This window comes from Schistocerca serialis, chromosome 2, assembly GCF_023864345.2.
Source record: "Schistocerca serialis cubense isolate TAMUIC-IGC-003099 chromosome 2, iqSchSeri2.2, whole genome shotgun sequence".
Taxonomy (NCBI): Eukaryota; Metazoa; Arthropoda; class Insecta; order Orthoptera; family Acrididae; genus Schistocerca; species Schistocerca serialis.
The window spans coordinates 435,709,121-435,727,965 of record NC_064639.1 but is presented as its reverse complement, the minus strand read 5'-3'; the positions used below and the strand labels follow the sequence as shown (position 1 = coordinate 435,727,965).

Genomic DNA, 18,845 nt, shown 5'->3' with positions numbered 1-18,845 from the left:
CCCCATATTAATTCCTAGTCAACTATGGTACAGGTCAATCCCCTTCTTGGTGACCCTGCCCGCACAGTATAGGTCAGCCTTTCTTAGGTCTGTCTATCTGCCTTTTATTCATCATTCCTAATTAGAGAGTAAACTCCACATTTCAGATATATTTATATCTTCCATTACTTTTTCTTCTACTTTCTCCCATTATACTTTGAGGTTCCCTTTTGATTTCCATGTCTGCACTCTATTTCAGATGTTAAATCTTTTGTTTACTACCTTCTCCATATCTTAACTCATCTATTGACAACACTACATGTCTAAGTATTCTTAATTGCACTTTATTCTTTCTTTTGTTCTCTATTTTCTTAAAACCCATGCTCCAGCTACATTACCAATTCAAAAACTCACTGTTTCTACTGCCACCTTCTATTAATCCATTTTCTGTACCTGTACCCTATCTTTCTATTTGTCATCCCATTATTATAGTCACGTCAAATACTATTTAGTACTTGGTTGCTTATCCTCTCTCCCCTCCTAATTTATGACGCGCTTTTTTTTAAGTTTATTTAGTGAACTCTTGGATTATATGTCTTTAGTTTGTCGGCATTATATAAACCTTTCTCCTGACCAGTACATGGGTCAATTAAATAGTATGCTTTCAGGTGTGGACTATCCATGATCTTAAATGGTCCTGCATATTTCAGAAAAAATTTCTGCGTTTCCTTTTTAAGATTAGAACTATGACGTTCTTCTTTTACCAACACAAAATTGTTTATTTCAAATGTTGGGATTATTGCTGATGTATTACAATTTTGTAATCTTTTATTAGCTGATCTACACTATTGATTTTCTGCTATTTTGTCTACGTTAGCACTTTCTTCCTGTTGTACATCTTGCCATTTGAAGAATTTTAACAGTGGTTCTCCCATAAATTTTCTTCATAGTATTTCTACAGGAGACAATTCCGTAGAAAAATGGGGTAGTTCATTCAAAACCATTTGAAATTCTGGCAATAATTTTGCCCAAGTTGTATGTCTTGGTGAACAGTAAGTTCTGCATAAATGTCCTATCTCCTTCATAACTCTTTCAAATGGATTCGATTTTGGATTATATTTTTATATCACGACATGCCTTACGTTCTCCCAAGCTAGAAACTCTTTAAATGATTGACTCATAAACTGTGAACCATTAGCTGTTAATAATCTCTTAGGTTTTCCTACCTCTACAAAATATTTGTGCATACAGTTTATAACTGTCTCTGTGTTAGCTTGTTTAATTGGATATAATGTAATATAATTAGACCAACACTCTAATAGAACGTAAATATATCCGACACCTCCTTGACTTGATGGTAATGGTCCATAAAATCCAAAGCTGTTAAATCATGTAAAGCCCTATGTATTATAGGATACATTGTGTAATGTGTTCCTTTACTATTTTCCTTCACCTTTTGACAGACTTGACATGTCCATAGTAATCTAACAACTTTCATACCTAGGTGTTTAAAATGGTAAAACTTTATCATATGTTTTATACACTTCCTTATTCCTAAATCCTCATAACCTTTATGTATAAACCAAATTAAATCATTCTGTGCACACTCAGGTACACATAATTTCCAATATGATGTACTTGCATTTGCTCTCCAAAACACCACTTGATTGATCACTGTCCAAAGTTTGTCCTCTGTGGGAGGTAACTCATTTTTCTCATACTTCAACATTTTAAGATTTAATTCTACTTTGTCTTTCAGTCCTTCCCTGATTTTATTAGCTAACACACATACTTTGTCTATCGTATAGGTTATTTTCATAACATTTATATTAAAAAAATCATTCCTGGTCCAGTATATCTCTGAGAATTACTCATTCCTAATGGCAATCGTGATAAAGCATATGGTACGCAATTTAATGTTCCCTTGATGTACAGTATTTGTATCTGAAACTGTTGTAAAAACAATATCCACCTCATGAGCCTCCGATGTAATAAACGACTTTCCATTAAGAATATCAATGCTTGGTGATCTGTATAAATAACGATATCTGAACCCCAACTCAGTGTTTCGAATTTCCTTAAGCTGCATACCACAGCAAGTAATTCACTCTCCATTGCTGTATAATTCAGCTGATGTTTGTCTACGCTGCAACCAGCAAAAGCAATGGTTTTATGTTCTTCCTCTTCTGGGTCCTATTCCTCTTGAAATACTTCTGCTGCTATGCCATATTCTGAGGCATCTGTTGCGATGCCAAATGGTTCATGAAGACTCTGGTGGTTTCAAATAGGAGTATTGACTAGGGCAGGCTGTTCCAGCTCGTCGGCTCCGTTGTGAGCCATGGAGCGCTCCCTGCTCCAGGGAGCCGTGTCGATCGCTGTGACCATTCAAGCGGGCCAGCACGCCGGAACGTGGCACGTCCTGTTGCGGTGTAATCGCGTGGTACCACATCCGAGAGTTCTTCAGTTACTTGCAGCTCCATGTCGACACCATGCACAAAGACTGCAAGCTGAGCACAGTCCGATATGTCGGTGCTTTTGTCAAATGCTAGCGAAAATGCAACAAAGCTCTCCGCCTTTTTTCCTGAGCTGTGTCTCTGAATCCATGCCATGCCATGTCAAGGATTCGACGAGACATTGTTAGTTTTGACAGGCAAACCCCTTCAATTGCGTTCACCTCCCTTGGAAACAAACATTCTGCAGCTTCTACCACGCATGATTTTACAAGTGGTCCCACCGAAAACGGCTTGCCACTCGTCGCAATGATGTGAGCGACCCTGTAGCTTGCTCGAAATGCAGATTCAGCCGTGTTTTCTCCGTTCGCATTCACCTGAAAATTATAAACGCATTACAGAACACGAACTATGTTGCATGTTTTGATACCCTCCGTATTACGAAACCATTTTTAACTTATGTCTCCTAGTATGTCGTTCTTAAGCCAGGCTTCCAGTTTTCTGCATGCAACACCTTCTACGTGATCGTTGTGCGCTGCGTGAAGACGTGTATAATGTCATTGTATATTGTACCTCTTCGCAGAATTAAATACTTTCTGACATATAAGACACTGCAGACGACCATCCCTCTCAATGAATAGAAAGGTATCCTCGAATAGAGGCACAGGGCTCCCGCTGCTAGTCATAGCTGTCATTGAACACGGATTATTGAGTCAGTTGCGGCTGCATGCGGCCAGGGGGCAGTGAGTTCGCTTTCCCCCTCCACGCAGGCTCCGAGCTGCGACAGTGAGCACTCCGGAGCGCTCCAGCTCCCTCGAGCTCGGTTGGAACAGCCTGGACTAGGGTATCCTTTTACTTACTGGAATGCCTTTGATGCATTTTCATCCCATATCCAAATGGCTCTGAGTGCTATGGGACTTAACATCTGAGGTCATTAGTCCCCTAGAACTGACAACTACTTAAACCTAACTAACCTAAGAACATCACACACATCCATGCCCGAGGCAGGATTCGAACCTGCCACCCCGTGCGGTTCCAGACAGAAGCGCCTAGAACCGCTCGGCCATGACGCCCGGCCATCCCATATTCATTTCACCTTTTGCTTTAATAGCGATAGCAGATGTGGATTTTTCATGACTTGTCCTTGTATATACCGCCTATAAAATCCCACTAATCCTAAAAAGGAACATAACTGTTTCACATTCTGTGGATGTGGATAGTCTCTCTAATGCGTTCTGGATCTGGCTTAATTCCTCTTATTCCTACGAGATGTCCCAAGAATTTTAGTTCCTCTAGCCCAAAATGTTATTTAGTGAGCTTAATAGTTATTCCCTTGGTATAGAATTTCTCTAGTTCTCTTGCAAGTAAATCGCAATGTTCCTCCCAGGTTTCTGAAACAATCAGTATATTATCTACATAAATCAGTAGCTCTTGTAACAACTTTCTCCCTAATGCTTGATCTAATGCTCTTACAAAAACTGATACTGATATGTTTAACCCAAATGGCAAAATTTTAAACTGGTATGACTTTCCATCATATAGGAATGCAGTATAAGGTGTAGATTTTTTACCTAATTTCACCTGCCAGTACCCAGCTGTCAGGTCCACAGAACTAAAATAATTTGCTTTTGCAAAACGAGCAAGTAGTTCATCTCTGCATATGGAATGATCTCTCTCCGGTTCAATGTGATGATTCAAGATTCTCGCGACTAGTACTAGGCACACACCTCCTGTTACCTTTCTGACAACTAAAAATGGATTGTTGTATACATTTGTACTTCTTTTTATAACATAATTATCTAACATTTTATCTATTTCTTCCTGTACTTCCTGTTTTACGTTGATAAGTACAGGGTAAGGTCTACAGTAAAAAGGTTCCTTGCTTTTGATCTTAAAACTACACACATAATTTCCTATGCTCCCTGGTTTGTCTGAAAATACATCTGAATATCTGCATAAAATTCCATATAACTCTTCCTTTTGAGTAGGGTTAACAGTTCCGATTCATAAGCCTTTGCATACAAATCAGCTTTATTTGCAGTTTGTTGTAGATTACTTACATCCTTCTCCATTAAACTCATATTCACTATTAACCGTAAATTATTACTCCCATTTAGTCCTTGACATAGAGCTGTCTTAAACAAGATCTCTTTATTATAGTTGTCTACATTGCACTTAAAAGAACCACTCTGAAAATCTATTACTACTGCATATTTCATTAACCAATCTACTCCTAGTAATACTCGCGTATTTATTTTAGGGACTATTAACATGGTTTGTTCAAACACCAGCTGATCTATTTCAAATATAATCCTTGTTTCTCATTTCACTACATTGCTCTTAGTACCTGTAATACCTACAATATGTACTCCCGTAACAGGTAACTTGAGAAATTCCTTTATTCTTCCACTTTCCTCCGAAATTATTGATACTTCACTTCCTGAATCAATGTAAATTTCCACTCCTTTATTTCCTATTCTTCCGAATACAATCGGTTTGCATCGCACTTTTTCTAAATTCTCCTTTTCCGCTAGTAACCAATCATTAATAGGTGATATTTTACTATAAGCTATCATTTTACTTATATATGGGCCGAGTATTGTTCTGTGACATCCTGGATTCTGGCCCTTGACATAGGATTGTTCTCGTTTTCCATCACTATGACGGGATCCCAGTTGGAACTTACTTCCACAATATGCTGATTTTCCTGTGTCATTATTTCATGGCATATTTATTTGTTGATTTTGAGGTTTAAACACCTGAGAGTTGATGTTATCAGTCTGAATTCTTCCCCCTCTAGGGTTATTGTGATTTAGACCATTATCCCTGCTGTGAACAGTTTCATTACTGCTTACTCTACAATAATTGGATTCCTTCGTCCGTGGCAAGGAATTAGGAACAGATTTGTTATTCCTATTCCCTGTATTTTGGCCATTCACTGAGTATTTTTCATTTATTTCAGTATTCCGTGTGTCTAAACCTTCAATAAACGTTAATAACTCATTCACGGTTTTCCACCCTCCTTGTCAAGTGTGGTATGGTAAATGTCTAATGAGTACTTTTACTAACTGCATTTCATCTATTGGATCATCTAAGTACTTTGATTTTGTCAGATGCCATTCTATGTACTTTTTATAATTGCCCCATGAATTATTGTATGGAGTAGGGTCTAATAACTTTAAGATTCATTTTTCCTGAGTACTTGAAGACCAGTACTTTCTCTTAAAGCTTTCCTCAAAATCTTTCCAAGACAAATTCTTCTGCATGAGCATTTCCCCATTCCGCCGCGTCTCCCATTTAATATCCTAATGCGAAATTATTTTCTTTAAGTCATCGCAATTTTTAGGTATAGATCTGGCAAACACTAGTAAAAAAATAAATTGGGTGTACATCACTGTCTGGTTTATACTTTGGAAACTGTTTTGCTAAATTAAATGCATTACCTATAGATAAACCCTCTGTTACATCTTTGGTTACTCCTGTCATAGTTTCAGGTTTACTATTTTCTAATTTCTTTTTATTATTGTCTATTGCTTTCCATATTCTGTCATGTTCTTGTTTACCGTTAATTGTACCCTTCCCAGAGGTGATTTTGTCATTATTTATTTCTGTTTCGTCTTTTACTTCTTTTTCTACGAGTAACAGTAAACGTTTTTCCAAATGTTTTATAGCATCAGGTGTCCCTGTTAAAGCATTTTCATGTATGGACATGATACGCTTATTTATGTTTGAAATACTAGCTCGTACTGCTTGAAATCAGGAATTCACATTATCTACATAGCCCATCCACTGTTGGGTTGTTAATCTAAAATGATCTGTTAACATTTGTTTATCTACTTGTTGCACCTCTATTGGCACTGATTCTCATAATTCACTTACTCTATAATTTATTTCCATTATTTTAATGTTTTGATCATTAATTTGTGCGTTAAAGTTAGATTCTAAGTTAGCTTTAACCTCTTGTATTTTATGGTTGAGTATGTCATCGATTGATTCAGTAATTTGTTCCTTAATAGACTCAACTAATTCTACTTGTTCTGCTCTCCGTCCTTTCCTAACATCCTCTGCTTGTTCTTCAATTATACCTTGTAGTATCGCCTTATCCTTCTCTGTTTGTTCTTTAATTATACCTTCTAGTGTCAATCTTAACTCCTCGTTTAGCAGTGCCATCTTTCTTGTGATCGGCATACACTATTTATTACCAATCGACAATATTAATATTGAACCCTATACTCACTGAAATGTCTCTACTTTTTCACCCTTCTGCAGAACTGTGAACTGCATGATGGTTGTAGAACAGCATAAAAGCATCTCACTCCAGCAGTCCTGTTTGCAAAATACTTGTGGTTCACTGTAATGGCTGGTAACTGGGTTTTACAGTATTCCGATATGCTGTCTATATACGTATATAGACATGGTGAATTAATATAACCTTTACCTTTCTCAACCTCTTAGGCCTGCAACAACGATATTACTCCAGTGGAATGGTACTCCAGTTCACTGGGGACTGGAAGTGTGTGTCCTCTTGCTCAAACTTTTCCAATGTTATGAGTGTGAGTAGGCAGACACCTACCACAGACACCACATTTCTTGATTTCTTCATCTAAAGTTCCATGACAGATCAAATTTATCCCACTAAAGTGTCCAATACGTAAGATGTCAGGGCCCCAACCGTTAATGTCATCACTCCAGAGATAAAGTATATGTTGTTGGAAACTGAGTACATGAAGGAAGTCATCCTTGCAACAAAAGCACTAAGATTAAAGTTTTGGGATTGTTATCGTGTAATAAATTTTAAACACCAATATGTTACTTCAGATTTTTACTGGTTTGGATCCTGGTAACACAATGAAGTCATGAAACTGTGTGCCCAACTCGTTCCCTCCCCAATCCAAACACCTTCATGTCTGTGTAAATAGGAAAAGGAAGAGATGGAAGTGGATAAATGAACAAACGATAATACTATCTTGATAAATTTCATAAATGCCATAGTAAGTCCAGGATGGAATAACAATTATATCCTTTCTGTATCACAGTAAACATATTTACTTCTATCTCCTCTCCTCTTGTATCGCATTAACCTTTTACAAGGAACTCTGAATATTATGCTGAAGGCTAAGATGTTGAAAAATAACTGATACCTGTGATTCCAGAAACTTTAACTGCCACTGCTGTATGCACAAATCTCGATTACGAATCTCTGCTTGGAACAACATTTTCTGTTCTTGATACTTCTCTTTCTCCTTCTGCAAACAGTTACATGTATCCTTCAGATCAGCCTCTAGTTTCTGCTTTTCATTATTTAACAGCTGTGGATAATGAGATAAAATAATTAGTTTCCAGCAAAATTGCTTGTCAAGATTTTTCATGTTGTATTAAAGTGCTGCACAATGCTTAATTGAAATAAAATGACTCCATATTCTGACACAAATTTGTTTTCAAATTTCGTATTTTACCTTTCATACATTACACTGAACACTATTCTCTGATTTAAAGACTATACTTCATGACTCATGAACACTTGAAATTTATCAATAATTTTTTACCACATTTTATGGACAAACTCATTTTTCCTTTTTTCTTGGTTGCAAATTATTATAGGAAATTAGGTTAGGCTGTATCAAAGATTGTCAAGTTCAGCCAAAGCTGCTTTTAGTGCTTACTCCACGGATTAGTTACCATTACTTACTTTCTTTTGAAATGAAGGTCAACAATTTACCAAATTCAAGTTCTCATTTTCTGGCTTAGAGATTAAGACACTGGACTCATATTTGTAGGTTCAGCGGGATTCAAATCCCTGTTTGTCCTACTTTAATTTTTTTGTGTTTTCATAACTCACTTGAGGCAAACACCAGTATAATTTTCAGAAAGGCCACAACTGAGTTTCTGCCCAAGGCTTGCTTCTAATGAGCCCACTTTCATTAAATTTTAAATGTCCTTTCTCCTTTCAACCTGTAATTCCACAACTATTTCCATGATTGTGCTTCACACCTTTCGGTCATCTCCTCATTCTCTCTCTCTCTCTCTCTAAACAGCCTTCTCTTCACCAGTGATTCTTACTTTTTAAGAGACTACAAGGGAAGAAGCAAAGTGAAATTTTAACATCCTGATTACTGACAGCAGAGTACCATTTCAGTTGGACAATGAAAACAGAAGACTATGCTCATGAGCTTGTTCAAAGCAACATCACTTGCCAGAAATGGTTTGGTGAAGTTAAAAATTAAAAACAGAAAAACTAACAGAGAAATGGCAGGCAGGGATCTGAACAATGCTTCTATGGGTCCAGTTTCTTAATCAGTAAGCCGCTCTTGTCAGTTTCTGGACCATAAAGTTGTCTGTTGCTTGCATTTTGTTCATTTTCATTCAAGATGTCTTGAATATCTTTGTTAACTCAAATTTTCATTTCCATTTTTGTTACATTTTCATTACATTTTGAGTCTCCTTCCCCCTGTATCCATGTATAGATAAAAGAAGTTTTTTTTTATTGTGAGAATAAGTGCTTCTTATGTTGCAGTTACCCATATAAAATATAAGTAGTGGACATTCTGATAATACATTAAACTAATAGGAATGTGATATAGGGATAGCAGAAATACAGTCACTGCTAAGGTAGGTGCTTGTCAACACCACTGACAGAATTGATCCATAGAATGTCCACAGTTATAGTTCAATTCATTAAGTGGCTGTTAATACAGGGTACAGAAAGAACTGCACAGTATACACCATACAACATAATACCAACAAATAATGTGGTCAGGTTGCATCTTTTACAAGTCGATCATTATTTGGATGATCAGCCTATGTGATGTGGTGTGTGCAGAGAGGTAGTACCTTCTTCAACTGCTCACTCTCCATCAGTTCTGTATCCAAACTGCAGCTGACAGCCAGGGATACTGAAGAAAAGCTTTTAATTATTTATTTTCATTTTCTAATGGCAAGTGTTTACAGTTTCCTGGAAGGATAGTATTTTCGCATACTTTTGCAGGTTTCTGTTCTTATTATGGTTTTTGTTATAACATAGCACTGTGCCCTCCATTAATTATTATGAAAAAATACAACAATTTTAGTTTTAAAAATATGGATGATGTCTTCTCCTATCCTAATGTAAAAAAGAAGAAGAAGAAGAAGAAGAAGAAGAAGAAGAAGAAGAAGAAGAAAGAAAGGCTGAAAAGTTGGTGCTATTTCAGTTTGTAAAATACATTGACTGTATGAGTATAAAATGACTTGAACTTGGTGTCTCGAGTTAAAGAGATAATTAGCATTGCTTCGAGGAAGACAATACGTACCATTTGAATTTTCTCTCTCCCTGTAATTTCAGTCTTCAGCAACTGAAGTTCTATTTCTAATTTCTTTTTCTCAGTTTGTTCTTGATTCAGTTTCTCTCCAATTAAATTGTTATCCTAAAAATGGAACTATGTATTAACACATGACCAGCTGAAAATAATAATGGTTCTCCAAAAACAAATTCATTGTTCTTTTTATAATAAGCCTGAAGATTCACTTCGCTACTTCCTGTGAAATGTATGGATCAGTATGCAAGATATTGCTACACAGTCAAACCAATCTTCTCACTCTGTAGCACTAGTAATTAAACAAATTTGTATTAATGTGGACATAGTTTCAGGACAAACTTTTAAGGAGTGTCAAATTCACAAAATTTATTCAGTTTACAAAGTGTGGTACATTGATGGAACCTTTTCCCAGCACAATACTGTTCATCACTTCATGCATACATTTGTGAACCATTATTTTAACAAAATTGTCAGACATACAAATAGATTTAATATTTAAAAACTGTTGCTCCCCTGATATAAAGTAAAAATTGGGAATTACCATAACAAAACAAATTAATTGATATGGAATGTTTGTATTCATGTGATTAGTCCTGCAAATGAGAAACATTCAACTGAACCAAATACAATACTATCAAACCCAATACTATCAAACAACAGATTATCTACTTCACTCAGTGGTATGAAAGGTTGTCTCTCTCTTCCTTAACCCTTGCCCCTTCTTTTCCCTCACTTCTTCATTCTTCATCAAAACCACTCCACCCAAACTCTCTCTTCCTCAATGCAACACCGTAACACTATATACCACTATTATTGGGTGTGTATTTGTGTGTCCATGTGCTCGAAAGAACAAAAGTTTAGAAGCTGATATACCACATTCCATTTTCTGCTTATATACCTAACTACCATTCCATGCCTCCACTAAACAGCAAGTGACTATCCCAACACACTAGAGTAGAACATAACTCATACACTGCTCGTTCCATTCACCCATGGTGAAGAGATGTGTCTGTAATGATGATGATGATGATGGTCACAACAGCATAGTCTGTGCACATGGCATCAAGGTCTTTAGCATCTACATTAAAATTTGATTAAATACATATAGATTATGTTGTATATTGACCTAGGCTGACTATGAATGCTGCAAGTCCAATATCTTCACCCTGCGAGTTTGCCTACCCGTCGCTCACAGCTGTCTCACCTCTGGAGAATAATTGTAACACAACAAGGGGATCGCATGCTATGGGTACAACAAAATATATAAACAGCTCATTGATACAATGTCATGGACTCTACACTGTATATGAACAGCCCATTGATACACTGTCTGTTACAGGTGCCACTAGAGGGCACACACCATGCTTCTGAGTAGCCCACACTTCAGGAAACGAACAACACTACTATCAAGGAAACAAGTACCATCTGCACACCAAGATGTCATGGACATACTTCTGTCTGTTGGATACCTAAGGCCAAGCACAGCCTCCAGCAGGCAGTCAGTTGCTCACTCAGTTCCAGACCAGGAACCAGCTACACTTACAACCCATCAATCTGAGTATGCCAAGACCAGCCGCACCATTCTGCTTCACTCTGCACCATCTCTTTACAGCTTCAGGTTATTCTACATGGTGCGGCCCCCACAGACACCACCTTATAGCCACTCTGGATGAGGCTTCCCACAGATCTGGTATCACACCAGTGAGCTTTGTCTCTGTTGTTGTCAAGTGATCATGAACGATATTTCAGAAGTTCTTGGAAATAACTTATTTGAAAACTTTTACTGAGAACAAAGTGCTCTTAATCCAACATGGAAATAATCATTTTCTTCGGCGTGCATCACCGAGAAGTAGGAAACTAAATTGGTAACAAATTTTATTCTCACATTGGCACTTTCTTCAAGTTGGTTTCTCTCTCCTCTTCAGCTGTACACAAACTAGTGATTAGGAAGAAGGTTTTATGTGTCAAAGTTTTCAGTCCATGCAATCTCCACCCATGGTTCTTGATAGTTCTTTTTCTGGCAGTATGTCCACGTGTTGTTACAAAAGTAATTCCCTTCACTGAGGCTGCTGGTCTGCAGTTTTCAGTGATTGTCATCTGGCTCCAGCATTTCCACTGGCCCTAGCACCATCTCCTGTCCAAATCCACATGCTACTCTCCCATGGGGCATCTGCTGTGGTGTCCTGCCAATCCACCACACACCCTCCTGTCAGCTGTGTTCAATGGTGCCCTGCCACTTCACCATGAAGCCACAGCCATGGCCAGCCTGCATCATGAGGGTGGCACAGCCCAGGACATGTCATCCAGCTCCTCAGACACCCCTCCAACGCACTGCACAAGGCCCCACCCATTGCCGGCTTCCTTGGAGATGACTTCGTCACCTCCTTCATAAGGGGGAAGGGGTGTTGAATATCTACTGTAAGTCAACTAAACGTGCTGCCAGTCAGACATCTCTGCCATGTGGGTTCAACTATTTGTTGCCCAGAGGCATCCTGCTCTGGAGAATATTTACTAATACATCAACGGCATCACATGTTATCGACACAGTTCTGTATATAAACAGCACTTTGGCACACTGTCTGTTACAGGTGCACTAGAGGGCACCTGCCATGCTTCCGAGCAGCCACTGCATCAGGAAACAAGTATCATCTACACATCACGTGTCATGGATGTACTTCCGTCTGCTGGATACCTAAAGCCAAGCATAGCCTCAAGTGGACGGTCAGTTGCTCACTCAGTCCTAGGCCAGGAGATGGCTACAGACATAACTCATTAATCGGAACTTGCCAGGAGCAGTCACGATGCTCTGCTCCACTCGGCACTGTCTCCATACAGCTCCACATTGTTCTACATGGCAAGGTGCCCACTGATGCCAGCTTACAGCCACTCAAGATGAGGCAGTCCGTGAATCTGTATCACACCAGTGAACTTTGTTTATATTGTTGTCCAGTGATCACAAGCAATCTTTCAATCGTTCTTCAAACTAACATATTTGGGACATTGTGCTGTGAATAAAGCGTTCTTACTTCAACTTGGATATCATAATTTAATATGGCATGCATCGGAATCAAGTAGGATACTACAGCTAAAATGGCAGAAAAAAATAAACATTTGTATTACAACAGACAATAAAACATTTCCTTAAAAATTAAAAGTAAATATTTGTGGATTAAAACAGACCATTCACCAAAAAGCAGAAGCATTGAATTTTCAATCGGCACACACAAAAGAAAGAAAACTTGGCAGATTTCAGATTCGACATCTCAAAACTTCTGCTTTTCGGTGATTGTCTCCTTCATCCAAAAGTATTTATATTCTAGAACTTTCCTACAACATTTAGGCCTAAATGTAAGAACATGCAAGTGCAAAACCCCTCCCCACAGATGTGCTCAACATCGGTTCTTAAAAAACTGTTTACAATATTAAAGAACATAGTGAAGATGAATGACAAGGCAGATACATGTGGCTGGCTGACCACAGGGCTACAAAAAAAGAATAACCCAGTCATTTCACAGCACACTAAAACCTAAGGAAGATACATGTGGTTGGCTAATCACAGGACTACAAAAAAAGGATGACCCATTCATTCCAAAATGCATTAAAACCTATGGAGTACAGGTAATTTTCAAAACTTCAAGGCTTTGCTACATTCATAATAGAGTTAAAATAGAGAGCAAGTTGTCACTTTAATTTACTGCTGTTCTCTTGTCATATTATAAAATTAAATCTGTTAAAATGTGGCATATAGTAAACTGTACATTATGAGCACCACAGGAGGGGAGTCCTCTCACTGAAGATGATGCCATGCATTAATGGGCATTGTCCATTTGTAGGTGTATTAATGTAGCTCTGCCCCTTCTGAATGACTGATGTAATGTATTATATGGCCAGTCAGTTGCTTTCAGAATCTGCAGCTTCTTGTTGATTGCTGCAAGCCAGTCCTCCTCCTCTCTACAGCTCAAGGTAGCTCTGCCCCTTCTGAATGACTGAGGTAGGGTATAACACGGCCAGCCAGTTGGTTTCAGAATCTGCAGCTTCTTGTTGCTTGCTGTAAGCCATTCCTCCTCCGCTCTACAGTTTTCACAAATTATTGATTCAACAATGAGATGACATCCTAAGGGAAAATGGCCATTGTATCACACAGGCCTCTGTCATTGCTATATTTGCTAGATAAGTTCCCTGAATTCCTTCATATCCCAATACCCAGCATAAATATATATACTGCTATTCCTGTTGCAGTACAAGAAGAGAGTCTCATATTCTGTACAGTTCTCTTCTGGATACATTAGTTATAGGACAGTCTGCAGCTCGTAGTCTTGCGGTAGCGTTCTCGCTCCCTGTGCACAGGGTCCTGGGTTCGATTCCCGGCGGGATCATGGAATTTTTCTCTGTCTCGAGATGACTGGGTGTTGTGTGTCTTTCATCATCATTGACTCGCAAGCTGCCGAAGTGGCATCAGCTAAAAAGGACTTGCATTTCCGGCGGCCAAATACCCCACATGGGGTCTCCCAGCCAGCAATGCCATATGATCATTTCATTTCAGTTATAGGACAGTAAATGAATCAGAACAGAAGAGAATTTTTTCCATCTTGATGGATGGTGCCCCACCTGCTCCAGCGCCTTCAAGTTCACACTGGGAAGTAAAAACTAAAGACATAGGTAGGTAATAGTACTGGGCAGCCAAGGGATCTCCTTGTTGTGAGTTGTCAATATACAGGTATACTTCAATAATATTATCATGCTATCTTAAATATTATTAAAACACTTAAATTATATCTCGAGCCCCTTATTTTTCATACAGTTACTTCTAAAATCATTCTGCACACGTCCAGAAGCCATGGAGAGTTTTAGTCCACACTTTTTTTTAAAAAAATTCTTTGCATGAATCCTGAATGACCCCATTACTCAACGACAACTGTTAAATAATCATTTGAATGGTGGGCAAGCAGCAAAGTGATATGGAAAAGTCTTCCATGAAGGATGAATACTGAACGTGGCTCCTTAGAACAGACTTAATACTGTTAACAGCAACTGCAAACAATGTTATACTTAAAACACTATCTTGAAGGATGCCATTCTCTTGTACCACGTGATCAGACTAGATACTGCCAACTCTATATCTAAATTAATTCAAGGAAAGGCTCACAGTGGTGGTCACAAGAATGCACAGTCACAACAAGACTGTACTCTGGATGGCCACATGGCACTACCGAGTGGGAATATCACTGCGTTTGGTGTATGGATCTTCCACATTGTACTGCATCTGTAGTGACAATTTGAGCAGCAGTTGGCACCACAGTGAAGCAAACTGTAACAAATTGGCTACTTTAATGACAGCTCCGAGTCAGAAGCCCTGTAGCGTGCATTCCACTGATGCCAAATCACCACCATTTGCAGCTTCAGTTGTGTCCAGCAGAAGCTCATTGGAGGCACGATTGAGGTATGTTTTATGAGGGTTAACTGAAAAGTAATGCCTCCACCTTCGTAACTCTTCAACAGTTGGCAGCATTGGTATGCGACAGGTACTGGTTTGTTCTTTAGCCTCTTCTCTACAGCTCCAGTTGGTGGGAAGCCTTAGCATTGAACGGTTGCGTTGTTACAATGTAAAGAATGAAACCCTGCACAGACGTTTGGTCAATGCGATTTAAGCAATGCAGTCATCGAATTCTTGACAGCAAAAGGAGATTCATCACACAATGAAAGCAGTTTATGGTGACTATGTTGATGTGAGTACAGCCGGCCGCAGTGGTCTAGCGGTTCTAGGCGCGCAGTCCGGAACCGCGCGACTGCTACGGTCGCAGGTTCGAATCCTGCCTCAGGCATGGATGTGTGTGATGTCATTAGGTTAGTTAGGTTTAAGTAGTTCTAAGTTCTAGGGGACTGATGACCACAGTAGTTAAGTCCCATAGTGCTCAGAGCCATTTGAATCATTTGATGTGAGTACTGTGCATCATTGGGCGAGTGAGTTTCAAGATGTTGAGGCGGGAACATCTGACCTGCGTGACAAACAAAGAGTTGGATGTCCTGTGACAGCAACCATCGAGTTTCAAAAGCAAAATTTTGACAGACTGATTCAGGATGATCGTCATATTACTCAGAGGGAAATTGCAAGCAGAATTGGCATTTCACAAGAACGTATGGGTCACATTATTGCTTTGCTTGGCTATCAGAAGATCTGTGCACGATGGGTACCCCGGATGCTGACTCCTGAAATGAAAGTGCACAGACTTGAAATTTTCCAGGCACTCTTGGTGCCAGTGATGGCCATGTCTTGGTTAGGAGGAGGCCAGTTGAGGGCCTGCAACCAACCTCTCTATGTGCTTCACACACTGAACCTACACCAGGAGTTACAGTCTCTTGACACAATTTTGCATGATAGCAGAGGCACTCACATGGTTATCCCAGGTACCCTGACTGCAAATTTGTACGTCAGTCTGGTGATTCAACCTGCTGTGCTGCCATTCATAAACAGCATTCCAGGGGGTGTTTTCCAGAAGGACTACACTCATCCACTTACTGCTGCTGTAAACCAGCATGTTCTACAGAGTGTTGACATGTTGCCTTGACCTAATCGATCACCAGATCTGTCTCCAGCCAAGCAAATATGGGACATCATCCACAAACAACATTAACCATCCCCATATTGACCAACCACATACAATAGGCACAGAACTCCATTCTACAAATTGACATCCAGCATCTGCACACCACAATGCATGCACATTTGTGGGCTTGCATTCAATATTCTGGCTGTTACACTGGTTATTAATGTACCAGCATTTTGCTTTTGAAATGGCTTACCTCGTACTTAAATTAACCCATGTTCTTGCAATGTTAGTCATTTAAAGATATTACCCAGGCCAATGTATTCCTGAACTTTCATTACTATCTCATATTAATTAATTTTTAGGTGTTGCAATTTTTTTTTCCGTCAGTATACAATAAATTGGCTGCGGCTTTTCTTTGAGTATGGCTTTGTCAAACAATTGTATGCAAACTGGGAAACGGTAACTGGAGTGCAGATTATCAATACTACCCACTGGAAGGCACGCACAGAGGCAGATCATATCAAAATATAATTTGATATGTAGTAATGTTGCAGAATGGCTCATCAGCAGTGCTGGAAGGAATGCACTATTCCATGATGACATGATGAGAAGAAATAGATCTCGTGTCAACAAGAGGCTCTCGACACATCTATCCTGGGAAGAGATGACAGTGAAGTTCCATAACGCATTGTGTGTTTGAAAGTTGTCTATATTTCAGGAAAGGTTGACTGAGGTTGACACGAGCTTCCTCATCTACTGATTGCTGAGAGGGCAGAGAGAGAGAGAGAGAGAGAGAGAGAGAGAGAGAGAGAGAGAGAGAGAGAGAGAGAGAGAGAGAGAGATCCTATGATGTATATATAAACCATTGCATCACTTAATTGTAATTTGATGGTAACAAAATGATTGAAAGGTCAATTGAAAGATAACATTCTATGAATTGGAGCATCGAATATCAGAAGTGGAAATGAACTAAAATTTTTTGCCATAATAATGTGATGCTGAATCAGAATAAAACACATGCCTAAATAAGGAAGTAAATGCACTCATGCTGAGGGAGGATAGAAGATATATTAGATCATTTGATACTGTAAACTCATTTCCAGTACAAGGATAGCAGCATCTGTCTAACCTCTGAGCATGAAGCTTTTTGTCTGTTCTCATCCTGTTGTCCAGAAATTACCTGAATAATTATCTACTGTACAGAGGTCTATATGTTGACTATTACAATCCAAGCTATCATCTACCTACTGTTAACAGTAGTGGGTACAATTTTAGCAGATCACGTCACAGTGGCCTTTGTAAAACCAGGTGGCTGCACATCATTTGATATAAAGTACACCACATTTCAAGTTATTATGATTTGGTCATGATCAAAGGCTCTCTGAGGTTACCTCTGCTTAAGTGTCTGTAAGTGATCAGCAGAAAATCCAATGCCATCACAATGAGTATCATCCAGGGTGTTTCAAAAAGATTCATCAAATTCCACAAGACTCTGTCTTCTATGTGGATGTAGACAGAAACTTGAGATGTATTTTAACCTATTCAAAGAACTATAAAGCTTTTGTTTTAAAAAAGAACCATGTGATCTTACAAGGACTAATCTTTTACATGCTTTCAGGTACAACCTTGGGGTTCTCATTACGATTACATTTAGAACCAAAGTTTTCAATTACCTTTCACTAATGTTCACAGTATTCCCCACTGGACACATGACCAATATCCAGATGAGAAAAAAAAACTCATCTCTTAGTTTTGCAGCATGTCTGGAGTTATTGCATTCACTGTTGTTGTTATCCTGTGTCACAGTTAACTCAAGGTTGTTGGCTGGGGAGCAGCATAGATGTAGCCTTTCAAAAAAAGTGATACACCTTGAGATTAGGCCAATCTCGGAGACCGACAGTGCAATACAAAACCTATACACCCTTTAAGACTGATCATTGTCGAGGCAGCTCATTATGAAAAATACTCATACATCCAGTTGGTCAGTGCAATGGTGCTCTGCCTTAATGAAAAATGAAATTTCTGGCTTGTTTTTGCAATTGTGAGAAAAATCTTATCTCCAGCATGTACTGGTACATGACTCCTGTGACAGTCTTTCCATGAAAAAAATGGTCCATAAATCTTTTCTGAGAAGATAATGCAAAACACATTAAGCTTAAGAGTGTCTGTCATGGTTAACTACAGTAAGTGACTGCTGAGTGTAATGGTAATTGAATTACGTAACCATTATGGTACCTCACCTGAACCTCTCAATACCAGTAACATTCTACTGTATTTCTGTTAACTACTTCACGTATTTCTGAGACAACATTCAGATTTGATTTCACTTTTGATACATCGATCCCCCCCATGAACCATGGACCTTGCTGTTGGTGGGGAGGCTTGCGTCCCTCAACGATACAGATAGCCGTACCGTAGGTGCAACCACAACGGAGGGGTATCTGTTGAGAGGCCAGACAAACGTGTGGTTCCTGAAGAGGGGCAGCAGCCTTTTCAGTAGTTGCACAGGCAACAGTCTGGATGATTGACTGACCTGGCCTTGCAACACTAACCAAAACGGCCTTGCTGTGCTGGTA

The 18,845-nt window shown here is 39.0% G+C and overlaps 1 protein-coding gene across 1 annotated transcript in view; it reads right to left on the bottom strand.

The window, feature by feature from the left end:
• The window catches only part of LOC126456042 (A-kinase anchor protein 9-like), a 499,264-nt gene that overhangs the window by 337,780 nt on the left and 142,639 nt on the right, over positions 1-18,845 (bottom strand). Inside the window, exons 10-11 of the mRNA XM_050091796.1 lie at positions 9,716-9,829; positions 7,571-7,738 (exon numbers count right to left, since the gene is read on the bottom strand). Coding sequence (XP_049947753.1) covers positions 7,571-7,738; positions 9,716-9,829 — 282 coding nt within the window. The remainder of the gene's footprint in view (positions 1-7,570; positions 7,739-9,715; positions 9,830-18,845) is intronic.